This window comes from Euprymna scolopes, chromosome 46 (genome assembly GCF_053919585.1).
Source record: "Euprymna scolopes isolate OS-2025 chromosome 46, ASM5391958v1, whole genome shotgun sequence".
Taxonomy (NCBI): domain Eukaryota; kingdom Metazoa; phylum Mollusca; class Cephalopoda; order Sepiida; family Sepiolidae; genus Euprymna; species Euprymna scolopes.
In genome coordinates, this window is record NC_136527.1 from 109,380,142 (window position 1) to 109,402,961 (window position 22,820).

Consider the following 22,820-nt stretch of genomic DNA (forward strand, 5'->3'; position numbering starts at 1 on the left):
AAGTTCTAATTTTTTCAATTTTAACCCATTAGCAGCTACTTTTACCAGCATATATATGTACATATATATATATATATATATATATATATATATATATATGTACATATATATATATATATATATATATATATATATATATATGTACATATATATATATATATATATATATATATATATATATATATATGTACATATATATATATATATATATATATATATATATATATATATATATATATACTAGCATTTCAGCCCGGCGTTGCCCGGGTGTTTGGAGGTGTATGTTGAGAAAAAAAAAAAGAAAAAGAAAAAGCGGTCAGTTTTTTAAAACTTTGACCCCTATTATGTCCCCTTAACATTTATTGTTTTGGACTCAAATCAAGTTATTAAGTTATATCCATGTCTAAGGAATCTATATCTAAAATTTCAAGTGTTTAGACCCACAATCGGCGGAGGAGTTTGGTAGAATTCTCAAAGGTCAAATCGTTGAACTTTGACCCCTTGCTTGGGTGTTTGAAGGTGTATGCTGTGCAAAAAAAAAGCAAAAAAACAAAAAAAATGGTTAATTTTTTAAAACTTTGACCCCTATTATGACCCCTTAAAATTTATTGTTTCGGGCTCAAATCACTTTATTAAGTTAGATCCATGTTCAAGGAACCTATATCTAAAATTTCAAGTGTCTAGACCCAAAATTGTCGGAGGAGTTTGGTAGAGTTGTTAAAGGTCAAATCGTTGAAATTTGACCCCTTAACAGCCAAATTTCTGGCTGACACCCATCACATCGATTTTCCCAAATCTCAGTACCCGGTATTTCAAATTTCGAGTCTATAGACTAAAAATTGACAGAGTTATTGCGTAGGGAAATGTACACAGACACACAGACACACAGACAGGCAGACACACAGACAGACAGACACGTTCACTTTTATAGATATATAGATACTAGCAAAAGTACCCGTCGTTGACTGGGTTCAAAAACAGCCTACACAAAACGGACTCTGATTTATGAAAGTACGATAGGTTATGAAAAGGAAGGGTTGTAAAGAGATAGCTTCGAATTTGGGAGTATCAAAACCAAAGCAAAATATGATGAAAGTAAAAATAAAATAGATAAACCCCATAATTTATTATGCCATACCTGTTCACACTGAAACACTTATCACAATATTCTGTGGATCTATATTAAAAAACCTTGTTAAACTTTGTGACATATTTCCATTCTATGAAGGTCAGGCGCAAATGAACACCCCATAATTTTATTATACCATATTTCTTCAAACTGAAACATAATTATCAAAGTATACTTACACAGATACATATGAAAAGTGTTTATTAAAGTTTGTGGCTATTTCCATTCTATGGAGGCCAGGCGCGAACGCAGACCCCACAATTTTATTATACCATCCCTATTTAAGTTAAAACATACTTATCAAAGTATTCTTATGTACATCTATATCAAAAACACTTATAAACGTTTTTTTATAATTTTTAATTTTTTATTTCCATACTTTGTGGACCAGGCGCGTACGCAGACCCCCACAATTTTAATGAACCACAGTTCTGCCAGATCAAACATACCCATTATTGTGTCTCGATACATCTTCTATCATTATATGTAATCAGTTTTTTAAAGTAGTCAACCATATAGGAGCCTATTCGTGACCACACACACACACACACACACACACATTCAGCTTTATATTATATAGATATATATACTAGCATTTCAGCCCGGCGTTGCCCAGCAAGGAAATGATAACTCCTCTAAAGGATGACTCCCCAAATGGGGGAGCAACACTTAAAACCAAAGAGGCGTACTGCCCGGAAAACATGAAAGCAGGGGAGAACTGATATATTACTATATCTATAAAGATTTTGGTAAAAGTTGGAATAATTCGACTTTCTCTCTTTAGACTTAAAATTACGTACATTCTTATTTAGAATTCTAAGAAACAAAATTACTGGAAAATCATGATGATGTAGGCACCCATTACGGAATGAAAATGTCATCTTCCGAAAATCACATAAAATGATCAAGTACTTTTATTCTTATAAAGAAAATAATTTTTAAATGATTTCAAATTAATTAACGTGAAATTATTAGCATTACGAAGTTGATCTCAGTTAGAATTATTGTGGACTTGTTTGTCCTTGTTTTTTTTTTTTTGTTGTGGTTGTTTTGTTTTTTTTGTTTTTTTTTCAAAATGTCGATGCGAGATAGTCCTTTTTTTTGTGGTTGTTGTTTTTCAAGATGTCGATGCAAGATAGTCCTTTTTTTTTTTTTGCTTACTCATAAAATTTGATTTTCTTAGTTAAAAATAAAACTACTTGATCAATTTACATGATTTTTGGAATATGACATCTTCGTTACATGATGGTTATGTACACCATGAAGATTTTTCTGTTTTTTTTTTTTTTTACTTAGGTTGAATAGTAAATTCAAACCGTTATTTTTTTATTTGTTTGAGATGTAATCTATTCTAATGAAGTTGTATTCCTGTCTGTCTGTTCATTTGTGTTTGTTTGTTCACAATTTGATTAATGGACAAACGATACACTGTTTCACAAATTAATTGAACCTTTACACACAATGGGGAAAGAGGTGGCTGGTTACTTTTAATGCATCTAAAACCAAGCTTTTATCTTTACATCATCAACGTTCTGATCCCCATCTGGCATCAATTGAAATGAATGGATCTCCTCTTGGGGAGGCCTCATGTTTTGACAAGCTTCTCGGCTTGACCTTTACTCCTGATCGAAAATGGAACACGTACATCAAATCTGTTGCCAAGACCACTGGAAAAATCGTGGAATCCTTCTATCGATCCAGTAGATATCTCACTGCTGATGCAATTCTCTATCTATATAAGAGCCAGGTACGTCCAAGGATGGAGTACTATTGCCACATCTGGGCAGGAGCTGCTAGAAAGGACTTATCCTGCCTTGATAGAGTTCAAAATAGACTTCATAGCCTCGTAGGAGATGTCCCTTTTCTCTTTCCTGCAACCGCTATCTCAAAGAAGAGACGTTGCGAGTTTGTCTCTGCTTTATCGTTATTTTCATGGAAAGTGCTCGACTGAGCTTCAATCTATGGTCCCCTCTCACCAAACTTTCACAAGTTCGTCACTTTCACTTTCGTCTAGCTGAAAACACTATCAATAATTCCCCCCACTCTTTATCTGTGCCTAAACCTGAACGTAGATTTCATGAACAAAGCTTCTTTCTTAGCAGTGCACGCCTGTCTTCCGTTTTCCTGCTTTCCAGCTGACTAGAATATGGTTGTCTTCAAGTCCAACGTAAACAAGTTCTTGATGAGCCGTTCCACTTAAGTTAACAAATTTACCGAATTTTCATTACTAGCGATTACTATATTGTCCAATTGACTACTGTACACTCTTAACCCTTATCCTCGAGTGGTCTCTGGGCCTTGATAAGTGGTTATGCCTATGTAAAAAAAACACACATTTCAGCATGATTTTAAAGGAAACGTCATTTGCATATTACATTAAAAAACTATATTTTAATAATTAGTTCCATGTTATTGTTTGCTGTAATAGAATTGTTTTGATTTTTCTATTTAGAAATATTATTTAAAGTTTATTTAATTTATTTTCAATTTATTATGATTATATATATATATAATTTATTTTTGATTTAATTCATATTTAATTTATTTTTTATTTAATTCATATATAATTCATTTTTAATTTAATTCATATATAATTCATTTTATATTTAATTCATATTTAATTTATTTTTTATTTCATTCATATTTAATTTATTTTTTATTTAATTCATGTATAATTTATTTTTTAATTTAATACATGTTTAATTTATTTTTAAGTTAATTCATATTTAATTCACTTTTAATTTAATTCATATTTAATTTATTTTTAATTTAATTCATATTTAATTTATTTTTTATTTAATTCATATATAATTCATTTTTAATTTAATTCATATATAATTCATTTTTAATTTAATTCATATTTAATTGATTTTTTATTTAATTCATATTTAATTTATTTTTAATTTAATTCATATTTAATTTATTTTTTATTTCATTCATATTTAATTTATTTTTTATTTAATTCATGTATAATTTATTTTTTAATTTAATACGTTTAATTTATTTTGAATTTAATTAATATATAATTTATTTTTAATTTAATTTATATTTAATTTATTTTTAATTTAATTCATATATAATTCATTTTTAATTTAATTCATATATAATTCATTTTTAATTTAATTCATATTTAATTTATTTTTTATTTCACTCATATTTAATTTATTTTTTATTTAATTCATGTATAATTTATTTTTTAATTTGATACATGTTTAATTTATTTTGAATTTAATTCATATTTAATTAATTTTTAATTTAATTCATATATAATTTATTTTGAATTTAATTAATATATAATTTATTTTGAATTTAATTAATATATAATTTATTTTGAATTTAATTAATATATAATTTATTTTGAATTTAATTCATATTTAATTTATTTTGAATTTAATTCATATTTAATTTATTTTTAATTTAATTCATATTTAATTTATTTTTAATTTAATTAATATTTAATTTATTTTTAATTTAATTCATATTTAATTTATTTTTAATTTAATACATGTTTAATTTATTTTTAATTTAATTCATATTTAATTAATTTTTAATTTAATTAATATATCATTTATTTTTAATTTAATTCATATTTAATTTCTTTTTAATTTAATTCATATTTAATTTATTTTGAATTTAATTCATATTTAATTTATTTTTAATTTAATTCATATTTAATTTATTTTTAATTCAATTAATATTTAATTTATTTTTAATTTAATTCATATTTAATTTATTTTTAATTTAATTCATATTTAATTTATTTTCAATTATTAATAACCAACACCCGTTACCTTTTAAAAACGGAAGTAAATTCACTTATTTATTTAAGCTGTGTGAGTTTTTTTCCCTTTAAGATAAGAGTTATTTCCTGTTTAATTTTCATAGACTAAAATGAATGTGTTTCATGCTTTCCTTAATCCAAGTAACAATATTCGGTGTATCTTAAATAGTACGTGACTAAACTCTTCGCCTGCCAATATGTTTCCACGCAAAAATCCTGAGCCAATTTCTTTTTTTTCTTTTTTTTTTTTTTTTTTTTTTTTGTGATCCCCCAACAAAAAATAGTACTAGTAATTCATGCACTTTTCTCAATAACCACACGTTGAATTTTTTTTTTTTTAATTTTGCCCAAACATTAGTCATGGTGAAAGTAAATTTTTGGCAGAACGGATTTTCTGGGATAACTCTGATTGTCCTCCCAGAAGTCATTATGGGGGTGAAATTGCCCCAAAATTGTTTGTCCATTTGTTTATTCACACTTTTCTCAATAACCACGCTTCGGATATTTTTGAAATTTTGCACAAACATTAGTCATGGTGAAAGTAAATTTTTGCCACAACGAATTTTCCGGTATAACCCTACCTCACAACCTAGGGGGCATTATAGGGGTAAAATTGCCCCCAAATCATTCATTTGTTTGCACTTTTTTCAATAACTGCGCTTTGGATTTAAAAAAATTTTTGCACAAACATTAGTCATGGTGAAAGTAAATTATTCACTTTTAGAGGGGGACCCTGCATGCTCGGTTTGTTTTGCATGAATTGCTAATTTCTCTTGTTCTCTTCTTTTAGCCTGTAATCAAACTGACCTGCAACAGGCACAACAACAAATATTCATACACAAAGTGAGTAAAAAACTTTTTTTTTATCTTCTATGAATTTTTTTATAAATTGTTTTTTATAAATTGTTTGTTTTCTATAAATTATAAATTATTTTTTTCTGTAAATTATTTTTTTCTATAAATTATTTTTTTTCTGTAAATTGTTTTTTTTCCATTAATTGTTTTCTATAAATTATTTTTTTTATAAATGTTTTTTTTTTCTATAAATTATTTTTTTATAAATTGTTTTTTTTCTATAAATTATTTTTTTTATAAATTGTTTTTTTCTAGAAATTATTTTTACTGTAAATTGTTTTTTTTTCCATTAATTGTTTTTTTATAAATTATTTTTTTCTAGAAATTATTTTTTTTATAAATTGTTTTTTTTCTATAAATTATTTTTCTTCTAGAAATTATTTTGTTTTCTAGAATTTTTTTTTCTGTAAATTGTTTTTTTTTCCATTAATTGTTTTTTATAAATTATTTTTTTCTATGAATTGTTTTTTTCTATAAATTAGTTTTTTCTATAAATTATTTTTTATAAATTATTTTTTTCTACAAATTATTTTTTTTCTATAAATTATTTTTTTTCTGTAAATTGTTTTTTTTCCATTAATTGTTTTTTTATAAATTATTTTTTTCTATAAATTATTTTTTTCTATAAATTATTTTTTTCTGTAAATTGTTTTTTTTCCATTAATTGTTTTTTTTATAAATTATTTTTTTCTATGAGTTGTTTTTTCTATAAATTAGTTTTTTTCTATAAATTAGTTTTTTCTATAAATTGTTTTTTATAAATTATTTTTTTTCTATAAATTGTTTTTTTTCTATGAATTGTTTTTCTATAAATTATTTTTTTCAATAAATTGTTTTTTTTTTTCAATAAATTGTTTTTTTTTTATCAATTATTTTTTTTCTATGAATTGTTTTTCTATAAATTATTTTTTTCTATAAATTGTTTTTGTTTTCTATGAATTGTTTTTGTTTTCTATAAATATTTTTTTTCTGTGAATTGTTTTTGTTTTCTATAAATTGTTTTTTTCTTTAAATTGTTTTTTTTCTGTGAATTGTTTTTGTTTTCTATAAATTGTTTTTTTTCTGTGAATTGTTTTTTTTTCTATAAATCTTTTTTTCTCTATGAATTGTTTTTTTTTGTATAAATTGTTTTTTTCTTCTATAACTTTTGACAAAGGGAAAATTATTCCCAACCAGCATCCAGTTAGAGTGCTTTTCGTTCAACAGTATTCTTAATCAACAAAATAGAACTTGAATGCCTACTAGACACTGTCCTCGAGTAGCTAAAATATCTCTGTACAGGGGTTTGTCAGAACAACCTGGCATGAGGATACTTTTTCCATAGAAGTAAACCCTGACCAAATATTCAAAATCACATTTTGTATTCGCTGCCCAAATAAGATCTCCTCACTATGGCTAACCCATATTAGCTTTTACGAGGAATGGTGCACCTTTTCCAAGTGATGTTATAAACAAGTAATAGCACAAAGCTGGATACTTCACCAGAATAGATGAATTCTTGTCCTGGAATACAGGAAGATCAAAGGACCACAAGAAAGTTATACTACAGGGCGCAGCAGAAATATCGGCCATATTTTGACATTCGCACTCGTGCCAAGTCCCAATAGTTATGTCGTTAAGGCACACAAACCATAGCCATGTCATTTCTCGGCATCGAAAGGATCAAACTAGTCAGAGTTCACACGCTGCTAACATGAAACTGCGTTCATTAAAAAGTGAATTTGACTGAACAGGAAGCTCTAATATCTTTAAAAAGATTCAAATTAAATTAATTAAAAAAAACAAAATAGAATTAAATAAACAAAATCACATAATATCCACGGTTCAAATAAGATCTCTTCGGTATTGCTAACCAATGCTGGCCTTTATGACAAATGGCGCAACTTCTCAGAGTGATGTTACCTCGTGAAACAGCACTGAGCTGGATACTCCACCACACAATAGGAATTCTTGTCCTGGAATCTGGTAAGATCAAGAGATCACAAGGAATATATACTATAACATATTCAAATCTTTTTTAATTTTAAATAAAATCTTGATTTTTTTTTCTTTTCTTTTTTTCTATAAATTTCTGAAATTTTTTTTTTTTTTTACATGGGGATCACCACTTATCAAGGCCCGAATGCCACTCAGGGATAAGGATTATTACGTGTACAGTAATCAATGAGATAGTATTGTAGTAATCATTAGTATTGGGGGTTTTGATAGAGTGTCTTACTTAAGGGGGCGGTTTGTCAGGAGTTTGTTTATGTTGGACTTGAAGTCGTCCAAGTTGTAGTCAGGTGGGAAACAGGCAAGCGGCAGAGAGTTCCACTGGCATGCAGTTCTAAGAAAGAAGCTTTGCTCATGGAATCTACGTTTGGATTTAGGCACAGATAAAGAGTGGGGAAAATTATTGACAGTAGTTTCAGCCAGACGGGTGTTTCTCGTGAAAGATTGTCGAGGGGGGGACGAGGGATTGGATCTCAGACGAGCACCTGCCATGGAAATAACGATAAAACAAAGACAGGCTCGCAACGTCTCTTCTGTGGGAGAGAGGTTGCAGGGAAAAGAAAAGGGCATCCTCCACTAAACCACGAAGTCTATTTTATACTCTGTCAAGGCAGGATAGGCTGTTTTTAGCAGCTCCTGCCCAGATGTGGCAGCAGTACTCCATCCTTGGACGTACTTGGCTTTTATACAATACAATAGCAAGGGAATGTCTGGGATCTAGTAACTACTTGGCAAATATACCCGGTGAACCAAGTGCAAGAGATATTCAAACAAATGCACTTAAAGGGACAGTTATAAGCTTTTAAAAAAATCTCTCAGTTGGAATACATGAAATAGCAAGTGAATGTCTGACATCCGGTAGGATGTTCCATCCCCAGCTTGAACAAACTGAGAAGAAACTTGAAAACAAAAACAAAAAACAAAAAGAAAAATTCTCTGTACAGGGGTTTTGTCAGGACAACTTGGCATGATCATACTTTCCCTTACAAGTAAACCTTGATAAAAAAATAACATGATATTCAAAGCCCTTCGGTATGGCTAACCTATAATGGCAGGATGCTCCACCAGACTAGATAAATTCTTGCCCTGGAACCCAGTAAGACCAAGAGACCAAATAAGATCTCCTTTCTATGGCTAACTTGCATTAGCTTTTCCAAGGAATGGTGCACCTTTTTCAAGTGATGTTACCTCAAGTAATATCACGAAGCTGGATACTTCACCAGACTAGATAAATTCTTGCCCTGGAACCCAGTAAGACCAAGAGACCAAATAAGATCTCCTTTCTATGGCTGACTTGCATTAGCTTTTACGAGGAATGGTGCACCTTCTTCAAGTGATGTTACCTCAAGTAATATCACGAAGCTGGATACTCCACCAGACTAGATAAATTCTTGTCCTGGAATAAAGGAAGATCAAAGGATCACAAGAAAGTTATAGTACAGGATGCAACAGCTGCCTGTTTCCCACCTGACTACAACTTGGATGTCTTCAAGTCCAACGTTAACAAATTCCTAATGAACCGCCCCCTTAAGTAAACACTACATCAAATCTCCACACTAACGTAATGTACTTGCAATAACCCTTATCCCTGAGTGGCTTCCGGGCCTTGATAAGTGGTGACCACTGTGTAAAAATAAATAAAATAAATAAAATATTTCCCACATTTTGACATTCGATCTTCCCAATCGCACTCGTGCAGTTTCGAAGCAATCGTGAATTAGTATGGATGGAACTGCATAGTGTATAGAAGTTTTCCGACTGTTCGATCAGACAATCTCAAGGCCAAAGCATCTCTGCGAGCTGAACGTATAGGAGACTGAGAGTAACAGAAAGTCTCACAGCTTGAATACTGTCTGGTGTTCGAGTGCTTCGAGGCCCTCCAGGTGGCTTTCTTTTAAGTGCCGAACCTGTAGCTTTGAAATTTTCCAACCATAGCTGTCAAGATTTTCTATCTGGATGAGCATCATGTTGTCGTAAATTGTAATGAACTCGGAAAGCTATCCGTGTTGCAGTTAGAGATTCACCATTCTTTAAAAACTTTTCTGCAGTACTAGCATTTCAGCCCGGCGTTGCCCGGGTGTTTCGAGGTGTATGTTGAGCAAAAAAAAAAGTGGTAGTAGGAAGGCAGGCTCGAACCCGTACCGCAAAGGAGGAAAAGAACGGGGAAAAAAACGTGACGTCTTTGCTGTTACGACCACTGCAAAACCGAAAGTGATGTAGGTTTTAATTAAGGCTAGACAATCGAAAGGAGAGGATGACTTTTGAAAATATCGGCGAAAAAAGCGACTCCTTCCTGTAGAAATGTGCCCAGTTGAGGGTGAGGAAATTAATGTTTTTAGCCAATTTTTCGGTATTTTTCGTCTGAAGGGTCGAGCATCAAACGATACTGATCTTGTGAAAATCCTCTGTCAAAGGTTTTAGGCAGACATCCAAACATACATACATTTATATATTGATAGCTCAAATTTTCGACCCAAACCGATTAAAAAGCTTGCCCTATCTTTGAATACCCTTTATGTAAAATTTCAAATGTTTAGACCAGAAATTGTCTGAGTAATTTGTGTAGAGACCGCAAAGGTCAAATTTTTTAAACTTTGACCTCTATTATGACCCCTTAACATTTGACGTTTTGGGCTCAAATCAAGTTATTAAGTTAGATCCATGCTTAAGGAACCTGTATCTAAAATTTCAAATGTTTAGACCCAAAATTGTTGGAGGAGTTTGGTAGAGTTCTCAAAGGTCTAATCGTTGAACTTTTACCCCTTAACAGCCAAATTTCTGGTCGAAAACGGATTACAAAGATTTCCCCAAATCTCAGTACCCTGTATATCAAATTTCGAGTCTGTAGACTAAAAATAGAGTTATTGCGTAGGGAAATGTACACACACAGACACACACACACAGACATGTTCACTTTTATATATACTAGATAGTTAAGACCAAGGAACCACAAAAAAGATATACTACAACATATTTAGATGGTCAATTGTGGAGTGGAAAATTATGTTGCCAGCTTTTTTACTAACTCCGTGTTTTATAGGTAAAGGAGAACGTTACTGGAATGTTTGAATATCTATGTATCTCGTATAGAGACCCAGTGTTAGCCCTCGAAACAAACACAAACGGAATTTCAGGAATGGAATTATAAGTATAATTATTTGTTTTTTATATTTCTTTTTGTTGCGAATTAATCAACCAGCATTATTCCACGTAATATATAATGACCAATAGAGGATTGATTCTATAAAAATGCATATGCAATATACATAAATAAAAATATCATTTTATAGCGTATTGTACGACGACCGGATAACTCCAGGTGACAAGCTAATATATTTGCTAACTGTGTAATAAAAATCTGATGATATTCCCCCAGAGTCGTACAACTCCAGATTCAATGTGAATTTATAGTAGTTCATTTAAATAGAGAAAATCACAAGTTATATTTGAATCAGAAATCAAAGAGCCAATCCTTAGTGTCTGAGCAATACATGGATTATCGCTGGTGTTTCAGTATAAACTAGTATTTTTCCTTTTAACGTTTCAAAACGATTACCGAGCAGCAAATAAAAATGTTTATAGGACGTTTGTAATATTTTGCTCATGTGAAACTGGTGAAAACAATAACTGCCGTAAATGTGTTGAATTTAAATTTTTATTATATTTTTTTCCTGCTCTTTTTTTGTTTTCCATTCCTTCCTTTCCCTCCTCCTCCTTCTCCCCAGTTACTCTGATGACAATTTTTCTCAAAATGAGAAAAGAATAGGGTTTAAAGTGGTTATAGTTAAACGAGTTTTTGTTGTGAATGTTTTACAAGCGGGATCTCAGTTGAGCACAAATGAATCCTTAGTGTCTGAACGATAGATGGATTATCCCTGATGTTTCAACATAACGTAGTATTTTTCTTTAAAGTTTTAAAAAGATTAGTATATTAGGACGTTTGTGATATTTTGCTCATGTAAAACTTGTGAAAATAATTTCTGTAAATGTTTTGAATTTTAAAAAATTTTTCTTTTTCCTCTTTTTTTTTCTATTCCTCCCTTTTCCTCCTCCTCCTTCTCCCCAGTTACTCTGATGACAATTTTTCTCAAAATGAGAAAGGAAAATGATTTATAGTGTTTTTTTTTTTTACATAGGCATCACCACATTATCAAGGCCAAGAGGCCACTCAAGGATAAGGGTTAAAGAGTGTACAGTAGAAATTGGACAATATAGTAATCATTAGTAATGAAAATTTGGTAAATTTGATAACTTATATGGAACGGCTCATCAAGAACTTATTTACGTTAGACTTGAAGACAACCATATTGTAGTCAGCCGGAAAGCAGGAAAACGGAAGACAATTCACCACAGGTGTGCAGCTCTAAGAAAGAAGCTTTGTTCATGGAATCTACGTTTAGGTTTAGGCACAGATAAAGAGTGGGGGGAATTATTGATAGTGTTTACAGCTAGACGAGTGTTTCTTGTGAAAGTTTTGCGAGGGGGGACCATAGATTGAAGCTCAGTCGAACACTTTCCATGAAAATAACGATACATCAGAGACAAACTCGCAACATCTCTTCTGTGAGATAGAGGTTGCAAGGAAGAGAAAAGTGGTTGTAGCTAGACAAGGTTTTGTTGTGAATATTTTACAAAGGGAGGGGGGGGGGTTACATAGATTGGATCTCAGTTGAGCACAAATTAGATGGATTATCCCTGGTGTTTCAGTATAATGTAGTATTTTTCTTTAAAGTTTCAAAAAGATCATGGAGTATTTTTATATTATTTAAGAAACAAATAAAAATGTTTATAGGACGTTTGTAATATTTTCCTCGTGTTAAACTGGTGAAAACAATAATTGTCGTAAATGTGTTGAATTTAAATTTTTATTATATTTCTTTCCTTTTTTTTTTTTGTTTCCATTCCTTCCTCTCCCTAGTTATTCTGATGGCAGTTTTTTCTCAGAATAAGAAAAGAAAATGATTTAAAATAGATTTTTTTGTGAATGTTTTACAAGAGGGTTGGTCGGCACAGATTGGATTTCAGTTGAGCACAAATGAATCCTTAGTGTCTGAACAATACATGGATTATCCCCGGTGTTTCAGTATAACGTAGTATTTTTCTTTAAATCTTTAATAAAAAATATAATATTTTGCCACTTTTTCTTTATTTCTAAATTCGGACAGAACTTATGGGATGCAACAAATATGTATCGTTATTTTCATGGAAAGTGCTCGACTGAGCTTCAATCTATGGCCCCCTCCTCGCCAAACTTTCACAAGAAACACTCGTCTAGCTGAAAACACTATCAATAATTCCCCCCTCTCTTTATCTGTGCCTAAACCTAAACGTAGATTCCATGAACAAAGCTTCTTTTCTTAGAGCTGCACACCTGTGGTGAATTGTCTTCCGTTTTCCTGCTTTCCAGCTGACTACGATACAGTTGTCTTAAAGTCTAACGTAAACAAGCTTTTAATGAACCGTTACATATAAGTTAACAAATTTATCGAATTTCCATTACTAACGATTACTTTATTGTTTTATTTCTCGTTAATTTTTTTTTTTTTTTTTTATCTTTCCAGCATTTTTATATTAAGCGCTCTTCATTTTCGGAGTCACAAAAATAAAAGACTAGCTGAGATTATGCATTTCAAGAAAATATTTTGGTACTTGTACAGTTTAATCAAGACATTAAAAAATGAAAATATCAAGAAAAAAGTTTAAATTGTACATATCTGTTATGGAACAAAGTTCTCCGAAAAAAAATTTCACTTAATTTTATCAAGTAGTTTTTTTTTTTTTTTTTTTTTTTTTTTTACAGCAAAAAAACAATTTGTTATGATACCGAGCAAAAGGTTCGATTTTTAGGAAGAAAAGCTAGTATTAAAGATGGGGAGAGAATCTCAGCGTTTTACATACAGTTATCTCCCCGTGGCGTGTTAAAAATTTCCATAATGGCTGACTTCAACACCCTCTCATAAAAATGTGTTTTTCCGCTGTAAAAAAAAAAAAACTACTCGATCAAATTAAATGAAATTTTTTTTCAGAGATCTTCAGTCCAAAACGGATACGTACAATATAACCTTTTTTTCAATATTTTCAGTTTTTAATGTGTTGATTAAACTGTACAAGTATCAATTTTTTTTATTCAATTCAAATTTTCCCTTCTTTCTTCTTATGCATTAATTATAGTTTGTGGTTTTATTTCTCGTTAATTTTTATTTCAAAAAATTTTTTTTATTTTTATTTTTTTACACGGTGGTCACCACTTATCAAGGCCCAGAAGCCACTCAGAGATAAGGGTTATTGCAAATACAGTACGTTAGTGTGGAGATTTCATGAAGTGTTTACTTAAGAGGGCGGTTCATTAGGAATTTATCTTTCCGCCATTTTTATCTTAAGCGCTCTTCATTTTCGGAGTCACAAAAATAAAAAAAACTAGCTGAGATTATGCATTTCAAGAAAATAGTTTTATTCAATTCAAAATTTTCCCTCCTTTTTTCTTATACGTTCTAAACTTTTTATTAAAAAGAAATTGTTTTGATTAAACCATAATTTCTTTCTTGGATTTAAGTGTCTTGTAAAAACAATGAAATAAACGAATTAAAAACAAAGAAACCAAATGAAAACCTTTTAGAATTGAATTGTTGAATTTAAATTTTAATTAATTTTTTTTTTCTTCTTTCTTTTTATTTTTCCGTTCCTTCCTCCTCCTCCTCCCCAGTTACTCTGATGACAATTTTTTGAAGAATTTGGAATTGTTTGATAAACTGTCCCTTCAGTTTGGTAACCGGTTGCTTCTGATCAAAGACGTTATTGGAACGGTTGAGATTTGCTGCTGGTACTTCTATGGTCACTCACAGAAGATCGCAGAAGTCTGTTGCACCTCCATCGTGTACGGTACCGACAAGAAACACACAAAGGTGAGACACCCGTAGCTTTCTTAGATCTTGTCCATGACCAAGCCAGGCTGAGCAAATTGTGTGTATATCATCTTTTTTTTCTTCTTTGTTGATCAAATCTTTTTAATAGCTTTCTTTAATAAAAAAAAAAAAAAAATCATGGTTTTCAAAAAAGAAAAAAAATCATGGTTTTCAAAAAAAAAAAATCATGGTTTTCAAAAAAGAAAAAATTATGGTTTTCAAAAAAGAAAAAAAATCATGGTTTTCAAAAAAGAAAAAAAATCATGGTTTTCAAAAAAGAAAAAAAATCATGGTTTTCAAAAAAGAAAAAAAATCATGGTTTTCAAAAAAGAAAAAAAATCATGGTTTTCAAAAAAGAAAAAAAATCATGGTTTTCAAAAAAGAAAAAAAATCATGGTTTTCAAAAAAAAAAAAAATCATGGTTTTCAAAAAAAAAAAAAATTATGGTTTTCAAAAAAAAAAAAATCATGGTTTTCAAAAAAGAAAAAAATCATGGTTTTCAAAAAAGAAAAAAATCATGGTTTTCAAAAAAGAAAAAAAATCATGGTTTTCAAAAAAGAAAAAAAATCATGGTTTTCAAAAAAGAAAAAAAATCATGGTTTTCAAAAAAGAAAAAAAATCATGGTTTTCAAAAAAAAAAAAAATCATGGTTTTCAAAAATTCAAATCTTTTTAATAGCTTTCTTTAAAAAAGAAAAAATCAAGGTTTGTCGGTTTCTTTTCTGAAATGTTCGTACAAAAAATTTGAATTTCCGTAACAAAATATGAAAGTATAAAAATAAAATTGAAATTAAAATAACAAGATTTCAAACATAAAAAAAAACTAATCCAACCTTCGACCTTCTTCAAGTGTATCTTGTCGGACTTGTGGATGTTTCTGTCAAACTCGGGAATTTGGACGGAATTTCAAGCGGAACCCTTAATTTACTTCACGGATGAGTTATATTATTTGGATTCATCAGACGACCATTAACTATTTTATTTTACAAAAATATCACACTATATTACAATAAAAAAAAAACACAAAAAAAACCACGATAATGCAATGTAACATACACAAATGGTACCACACAATGATACATTGGATCCAAGGACGTTGCACAGACTTAAATTATGATTTGTTAATATAAGAAAACAGACATGTTTTTTGTATTATTTGGATTTGTCGGACTATTGTTCTAATCTTGAGTGTAATTTTCACAACGTTTCGGTCGATATAACTTCCAACCTTCTTCAGGTGTATCTTATCGAACTCGGGAATGTTTCCGTCGAACTCGGGAATGTTTCCGTTTCCGTCGGACTCGGGAGTGTTTCCGTCGGACTCGGGAGTGTTTCCGTCGAACTCGGGAGTGTTTCCATCGAAGTCGGGAATGTTTCCGTCGAACTCGGGAGTGTTTCTGTCGAACTCGGGAATTTTCCGAGTTCGCCAGAAACATTCTCGAGTTAGACAGAAAGAGGCAATCAATCAATTTGATTGAAAAATGGGTGATTTCATTAATTTCGATGACAGTAAACTTATTATTTGGATTTATCAAACTACTGAGTGATTAAATGAAGTAGTCATATATATATATATATATATATATATAACTACTTCATTTACTCACATAAAATTAATATACGAAAGTATAAATTTATGCGTAAGCTTTAAGTATTTACTTTAAAAGTGCTCAATACGTAGGTAGAGCTAGTTAGTAATTTATAAAATATATATGGCGATTAAGTTACACTGAATATTCCGCATTTCATCCACTCTAGGACTCTTCAGGCTTATGCGCATAAGCCTGAAGAATCCTAGAGTGGATGAAACACGGAATATTCAGTATAGCTTAATTGCCATATATATTTTATAACATATATATATATATATATATATATATATTATATATATATATATATATTAGAAAGACAGGTAGACAGACTGACAGATAGATAGGTTTAATTACATTTTCAAAACCTTTTGTGATAACTTGAAGAAATTTATATATAAAATAGGAAATAAGATGTTTACTGACTTTGTCATAAAATCAATCAGCCATAAGTTCATAACAACCTATATTATATGTATCATTATTCATCGGACTACTGTTCTCATCTTGAGTGTGATTTTCACGTTTCGGTCAATGTAACCTCCGATCTTCAGGTGTATCTTGTTGAACACTGGAATGTTTCTGTCGAACTCGGGAATTTGAACGTAATTTCAAGTGGAAATCTTTATTTATTTCACGGGGGTAGCGTGCTCTTGTTCCGTCAGCCATGACTGGATAGAATTCCTAAGTTATTCGCGAATGTATTTTTTGATCGCCCACACTGAGGATTGAACCTTCAACCTACAGGAGAAGGAGAATTACTCAGTAGACCTAGTATAGAATTTAATACAATATGGGAACCATCTGTAATATAAATCTCACCTGTCTGTTTAAATGTATGTATGTATGTATGTCTGCCTAAAACTTTTCACGGAGGCAACAGATTTTCACACAATCTGTATCGTTTTTTGAAGCTCAACCTTTCGGATGACAAATACCGAAAAATTGGCTAAAGCATTAATTCTTTCACCCTAAACTGGGCACTTTTCTGCTTTTTTGCCGATATTTTCGAAAGTTATCCCCTCTTTTCAATTGACTAGCCTTAATTTAAACCTCCGCCACTTCTGGTTTGGTGATGGGTGCAACAGCAAAGACGTCACCTTTTTTTTATTTTTTTCACGTTCTTTTCCTCCTTCGTACAAGTTTGAGCCTGCCTTCCTACTACCACTTTTTTTTTTTTCTCTCAACACACACCTCCAAACACCCGGGCAATGCCGATCACCCGAGCTAGTTAATTATAAACAATAGACAATATATACAAGTAAAAAGAAAAAAAAATACATTACGGTTCTAGGTTCAATCCTTGGCTTGGGAGAGATGCTAGTCTAGCGGTACTGATGAGTTGTGATACAACGAAACAGGACTGTATGTCGATGACTACAAATATATTTTAAGCCCCCCCTCTTTGGGTAGAGCACTGTCGTAAATAATGTCACTCGCTACTTAATTGGCTGAAAAATGTGAAGCTTGTTGTTTGTTTGTTTACAAACGGGCGGTTTGAGCACTGTAAAAGTGGTGGCGGATGTCTATTTAAATAGACATTCCGACGAGTTATTTACAGGCGTCTCTTCTGTGGTCGAGTGGGAGAACTGCCGAATGTCAACACGACGGTTCTAGGTTCAATCCTTGGCTTGGGAGAGATGGTAGTCTAGCGGCACTGAAGAGTTGTGATACAACGAAACAGGACTGTATGTTGATGACTACAAATATATATATATATATATATATATACACGTTAATATATAGTAATAATTAGTTAGTAATAATATTAATAATTAGAAATAAAAATTAAGGCTCCTAAAAATTTGTACTAGAATTGTCTACAAGGACCCGTGGCGCAGTGGTTAGAGTACTTGGAAAAGTCAATTGCAAAAAGTGATATTCTCCTGAAGGTTGAAGGTTCAATCCCTAGTATGGGCGACTGAAAAATAAAATTGCGAATTACTTAGGGCATCTATCCAGTCATGGCTGACGGAACAAGAGCACGCTACCCCCATGAAATAAATGAAGGGTTCCGCTCAAAATTCCGTCCAAATTCCCGAGTTTGACAAGATACACCTGAACTCCAATCTCTGGTCCCCCCTCGCCAATCTTTTACGAAAAACACCCGTCTAGCTGAATCCACTGTCAAAAATTTCCCCCACTCTTTATCTGTGCCTGAATCAAAACGTAGATTCCATGAACAAAGCTTCTTTTTTAGAACAGCACGCCAGTGGAACTCTGTTCCGTCTGCCTGCTTCCCACCTGACTACAACTTGGATGTCTTCAAGTCCAATGTTAACAAATTCCTAGTGAACCGCCCTCTTAAGTAAACACTTCATTAAATCTCCACACTAACGTACTGTACTTGCAATAACCCTTATCCCTGAGTGGCTTCCGGGCCTTGATAAGTGGTGATCACTGTGTAAAATAAAAAATATTGATGCCAAATGGGGATCAGAACGTGAGAGAGGCAGAAGAGAAAGTTGTTCAATCCTCTTTCCAAAATTTGAATACTGTGCACGTTTGAACTCTCATCGTCGAGTTGATGCTCGAGTTGCCTATTGGCCTTGATAAGTGCTAATATAGAGAGAAGAGAAACAGGGTGAGAGAGAGAGAGAAGATAAAGAGTTTGAGAGAGAGGCAGAAGAGAAAGTTGTTCCATCCTCTTTCCCCAATTTGAATACTGTGCACGTTTGAACTCTCATGGTCGAGTTGATGCTCGAGTTGCCTATTGGCCTTGATAAGTGCTAATATAGAGAGAAGAGAAACAGGGTGAGAGAGAGAGAGAAGCTAAAGAGTGTGAGAGAGAGGCAGAAGAGAGGTCAAAATCACACTCAAGATGAGAACAGTAGTTGGATGAACCCAAATAATAAGAATAACGGATCCTCATCTCAAAAATTCAGAAATGTCTTTCTTTGGATTTTCATATTAAAATTAAAAAAAAAAGACATACAAAAGACTAAATTAATATTTAAAATAGGTGATTGGTTGAAATATCATTAAAAAAATAGAAATAAGAAAATAGGGCGATTACTAAATTTGAAGGCCATCGAAAAATTAAAAACATAGAGAAAATATATGAGTAGATGAAGGTAGATAAAACTGCTTGTTCTCTTTAAATAGAGATTATGAATATATTCACATATGTATAAAGAGTGTATTTTGCCGTCTGAAGAGTAGCTATTTTGGAATACTTTTGAATGATAAAATATTTAAAGTTGTCCAAATTGTTATGAAACAATTGTAACGCATAAGAAAAATATAATATGATGTTCTCTTGTCGGACTCAGGAATGTTTCTGTCGAACTCGGAAGGTATGGCATAAGGGCCTATTTAACAAGATTTCCAGTTACGTTATTACTGGAAATGTTTTCTCAATCATTAAATCATTTCTCTCTGTTAGGTTCATAAGAGTAGTGGTTGATGGGCAGAAATCAGAGGCTCACAGTATTAATGCTGGAGTCCCCCAGGGGTCCATCCTGGGCCCGACTCTCTTCCTGATCTACATCAATGATCTCCCAAAACACATACTTAAATCATTCATTAACATCTATGCTGAAGACACGATAATCTATGGCAACACATAAAAGGCCGTAAATGACAAAGTTCTCTCTAATTCTCTCTCCTCTGATCTTGAGCGCGTGGTACAATGGGGGAAGAGGTGGCTGGTCACTTTTGATGCATCCAAAACCAAGCTTCTATCTTTACATCATCAACGCTCTGATGCCCATCTGCCATCAATTGAAATGGATGGCTCTCGTCTTGGGGAGGTTCCATGTTTTGACAAGCTTCTGGGTTTGACCTTTACTCCTGATCTGAAATGGAACACGTACATCAAATCTTTTTAGAACTGCACGCCAGTGGAACTCTCTGCCGCTTGCCTGTTTCCCACCTGACTACAACTTGGACGTCTTCAAGTCCAACATAAACAAACTCCTGACAACCCGCCCCCTTAAGTAAGACACTCTATCAAAACCCCCAATACTAATGATTACTACAATACTATCTCATTGATTACTGTACACGTAATAACCCTTATCCCTGAGTGGCCTTTGGGCCTTGATAAGTGGTGACCCCCATGTAAAAAAAAAAAAAGGTTGCAGGTTACATCGACAGAAAAATTATGAAAATCACAAGATGAGAACAGTAGTCCATTGAAAACAATCCTCATCTCAAAAATTCAGAAACGAAGATGGGCCGATTACTAAATTCCAAGGCTAATTAAAAAATACATGAATAGGTGGAGATAGGTCCAACTGCTTGTTCTTTTAAAAAAGAGATTATGAATATATTTCGGAAAACCTAAAGCATCTTGCTTCAAAAGATAAACTTTTCAAGAAACCTAAAATATTTTTACAAGAAACCGAAAGCCTATTATATCAACAAAACTGTTTTGGCATTAAATGACCCTTAGGGGTTGAAATGCCGTTAAACAAACACACTCACTCACAAAAATTTCATTACATGAACCCCAAAATTGTTCTTCTAAATTCATTCTTTTTCAATATTTTCAATTCATTCTTTCATAGTATTTAATCATAAACCTTGCTAAAAGTAATAATTTAAATAAGTATATCTTATGAGTTTGTCATATATATAATATACATTGTATATATTTTTTATATTAATATAAAAAAAAAAAAAATTTTTTATTAGATATAAAACGATTTGTGTCAATATAAAAGTCAAGCAGCAGTAATTGTAAGTGTTTGTTTCTTGCTAAGGGAGATAATCCTATGTTTCGATTTTGCAAATGCTGTCATAAAAATGTAGTGTTTAATAAAAGAATATATTTTACTAACTAATATTAACTAGATAATTTAGTTTATTATTATTAACTAGATAAAGAAATTAAAGGTATAACATTGTTTATTTGTCTAATCTCTGTAATTTCTTTCCAGGTTGAATATCCAGAGGCAAGGATCTTTGAAGAAACACTCAACGTGTTACTTTATGAAAATTTGGACAAAGGCCCGGATGCTGAGCTGATGAAAGCGACTAGGGGTGGGGCAGCTGCAATACCTGGAGGTTATCACAGTGATGATGACATGGATGATCGGCTTGAAAGGGTCGAAAGATTACGTCGCAAATGAGACAGTGTATACAAATAATTTTTATCTTGTCCCATAGTTTTTTGGGTTTTTTTTATAAATCAAAATAAGGTTTACTAAAAGATGAAATAATTGAAAAAAAAATATTTTAAGTTTAAAAAAAAAAAAAAATTTGGCTCGAACAAAAAAAAGTTTTCTTAAATTTTTTTTTTTTTTTTTAAAATAAGGTTTAATAAAAATAAAATAATCGAAAAAAAAATATTTAAAGCTTAAAAAAAATCTGGCTTTAAAAAATTTTTATTTTTTTTGTAAATCAAAATGAGGTTTAATAATTGAAAAAAAATTGGGAGCTTTAAAAAAATAAAAATATTTTCTTAAATTTTTTATTTTTATTTTTTTTATTAATCAAAATAAGGTTTAAAAATAAAATAATTAAAAAAACAATAATTTCTAAGTTTTTATAATTCCAAATAAGGTTTAATAAAATAAAATAATTTAAATATAAATATTTTAAGTTTTAAAAAAATTGGGGCTTTAAAAATAAAAAAAAATATTTTTTTTTTATAAATCAAATTCAGGTTTGATAAAAATAAAATAATTGAGAAAAATAATTTAAGTTTTGGAAAAAAAAAATTTTGGTTTTTAAATTAAAAATAAAAAAATTTGCTTGAATTTTTTTATTTTTTATTTTATAAATTAAAATAAGATTTAATGAAAATAAAATAATTGAAAAAAAAAAATATTTTAAGTTAAAAAAAATTTTTTTGGTTTTAAAAAATAAAAATAAAATTTTTTTAATTTTTGCTTTAAAATTATGTTAATAAAAAAGAAGTGAATGGGATTTATTGGAGATAATTTCTTGCCCTTTTCTATGTATTTAGGTGAGGTCATGAAAGGTTTGAATATTGATTTTTATTTTATTTTACATTCTCTCAACCAGAATACAAAAGTCATTAAGTCTTTTCTTACCTTTTTTTTTTTTTGTTCATTGTATGAATTTCATAACTTTCTGGAGTTATCCCCCTTGGATAACTGACTATTTTAGAATGGAAGGTAGATGGCACTGTATTAACGTTTTTTTTTTTTTTTTTTCCACATCAAGTTGAACACTGGTATATTAATCACCATGGCTAAAGCTTACGTAGCCTCAAACTTTCCAGAGAAAGCGGAAAGAGATAAGGACATTTGCCAAAGAAAGTCCATTTACATGGCAGAAAGAGTATTCCGACAGAAGTGCGGATATTTTAAAAGTGTAAACCCCTCCATTAATGAAAAAGGAAATTTTTTTTTCTTTTTAAATTTCATCAATAACCGCATTCCCTTATATTAAAAAAAAAAAAACAAAAGAAAAAACGGATGTTCAAATTGTTTAAGGCATGTCGGATTTCGCAAGTGATGTATATACATCCAATAAAAGCTTCAATGTATTTTTTTTTTTTCATGATTTTTTTTTTTTTTAAAAAAAAAAAAAAAAAGGAAAAAGTTATATACACTGTGCAGAAAAGTCTTGCAAATAGATAAAAAAAAAAACAAGTTAGAT

General features: G+C 30.7%; 1 protein-coding gene across 2 annotated transcripts in view; it reads left to right on the forward strand.

The window, feature by feature from the left end:
• LOC145270451 (BTB/POZ domain-containing adapter for CUL3-mediated RhoA degradation protein 3-like) overlaps window positions 1–22,563 on the forward strand; it is a 44,818-nt gene extending 22,255 nt beyond the window's left edge. For both annotated transcript variants that reach the window (XM_080126087.1, XM_080126088.1), the window contains exons 3-5: window positions 5,701–5,753; window positions 14,461–14,659; window positions 21,131–22,563. In XM_080126087.1, coding sequence (XP_079982213.1) covers window positions 5,701–5,753; window positions 14,461–14,659; window positions 21,131–21,322 — 444 coding nt within the window. In that variant the 3' untranslated portion in view covers window positions 21,323–22,563. The remainder of the gene's footprint in view (window positions 1–5,700; window positions 5,754–14,460; window positions 14,660–21,130) is intronic.
• Window positions 22,564–22,820: the final 257 nt, after the last annotated feature.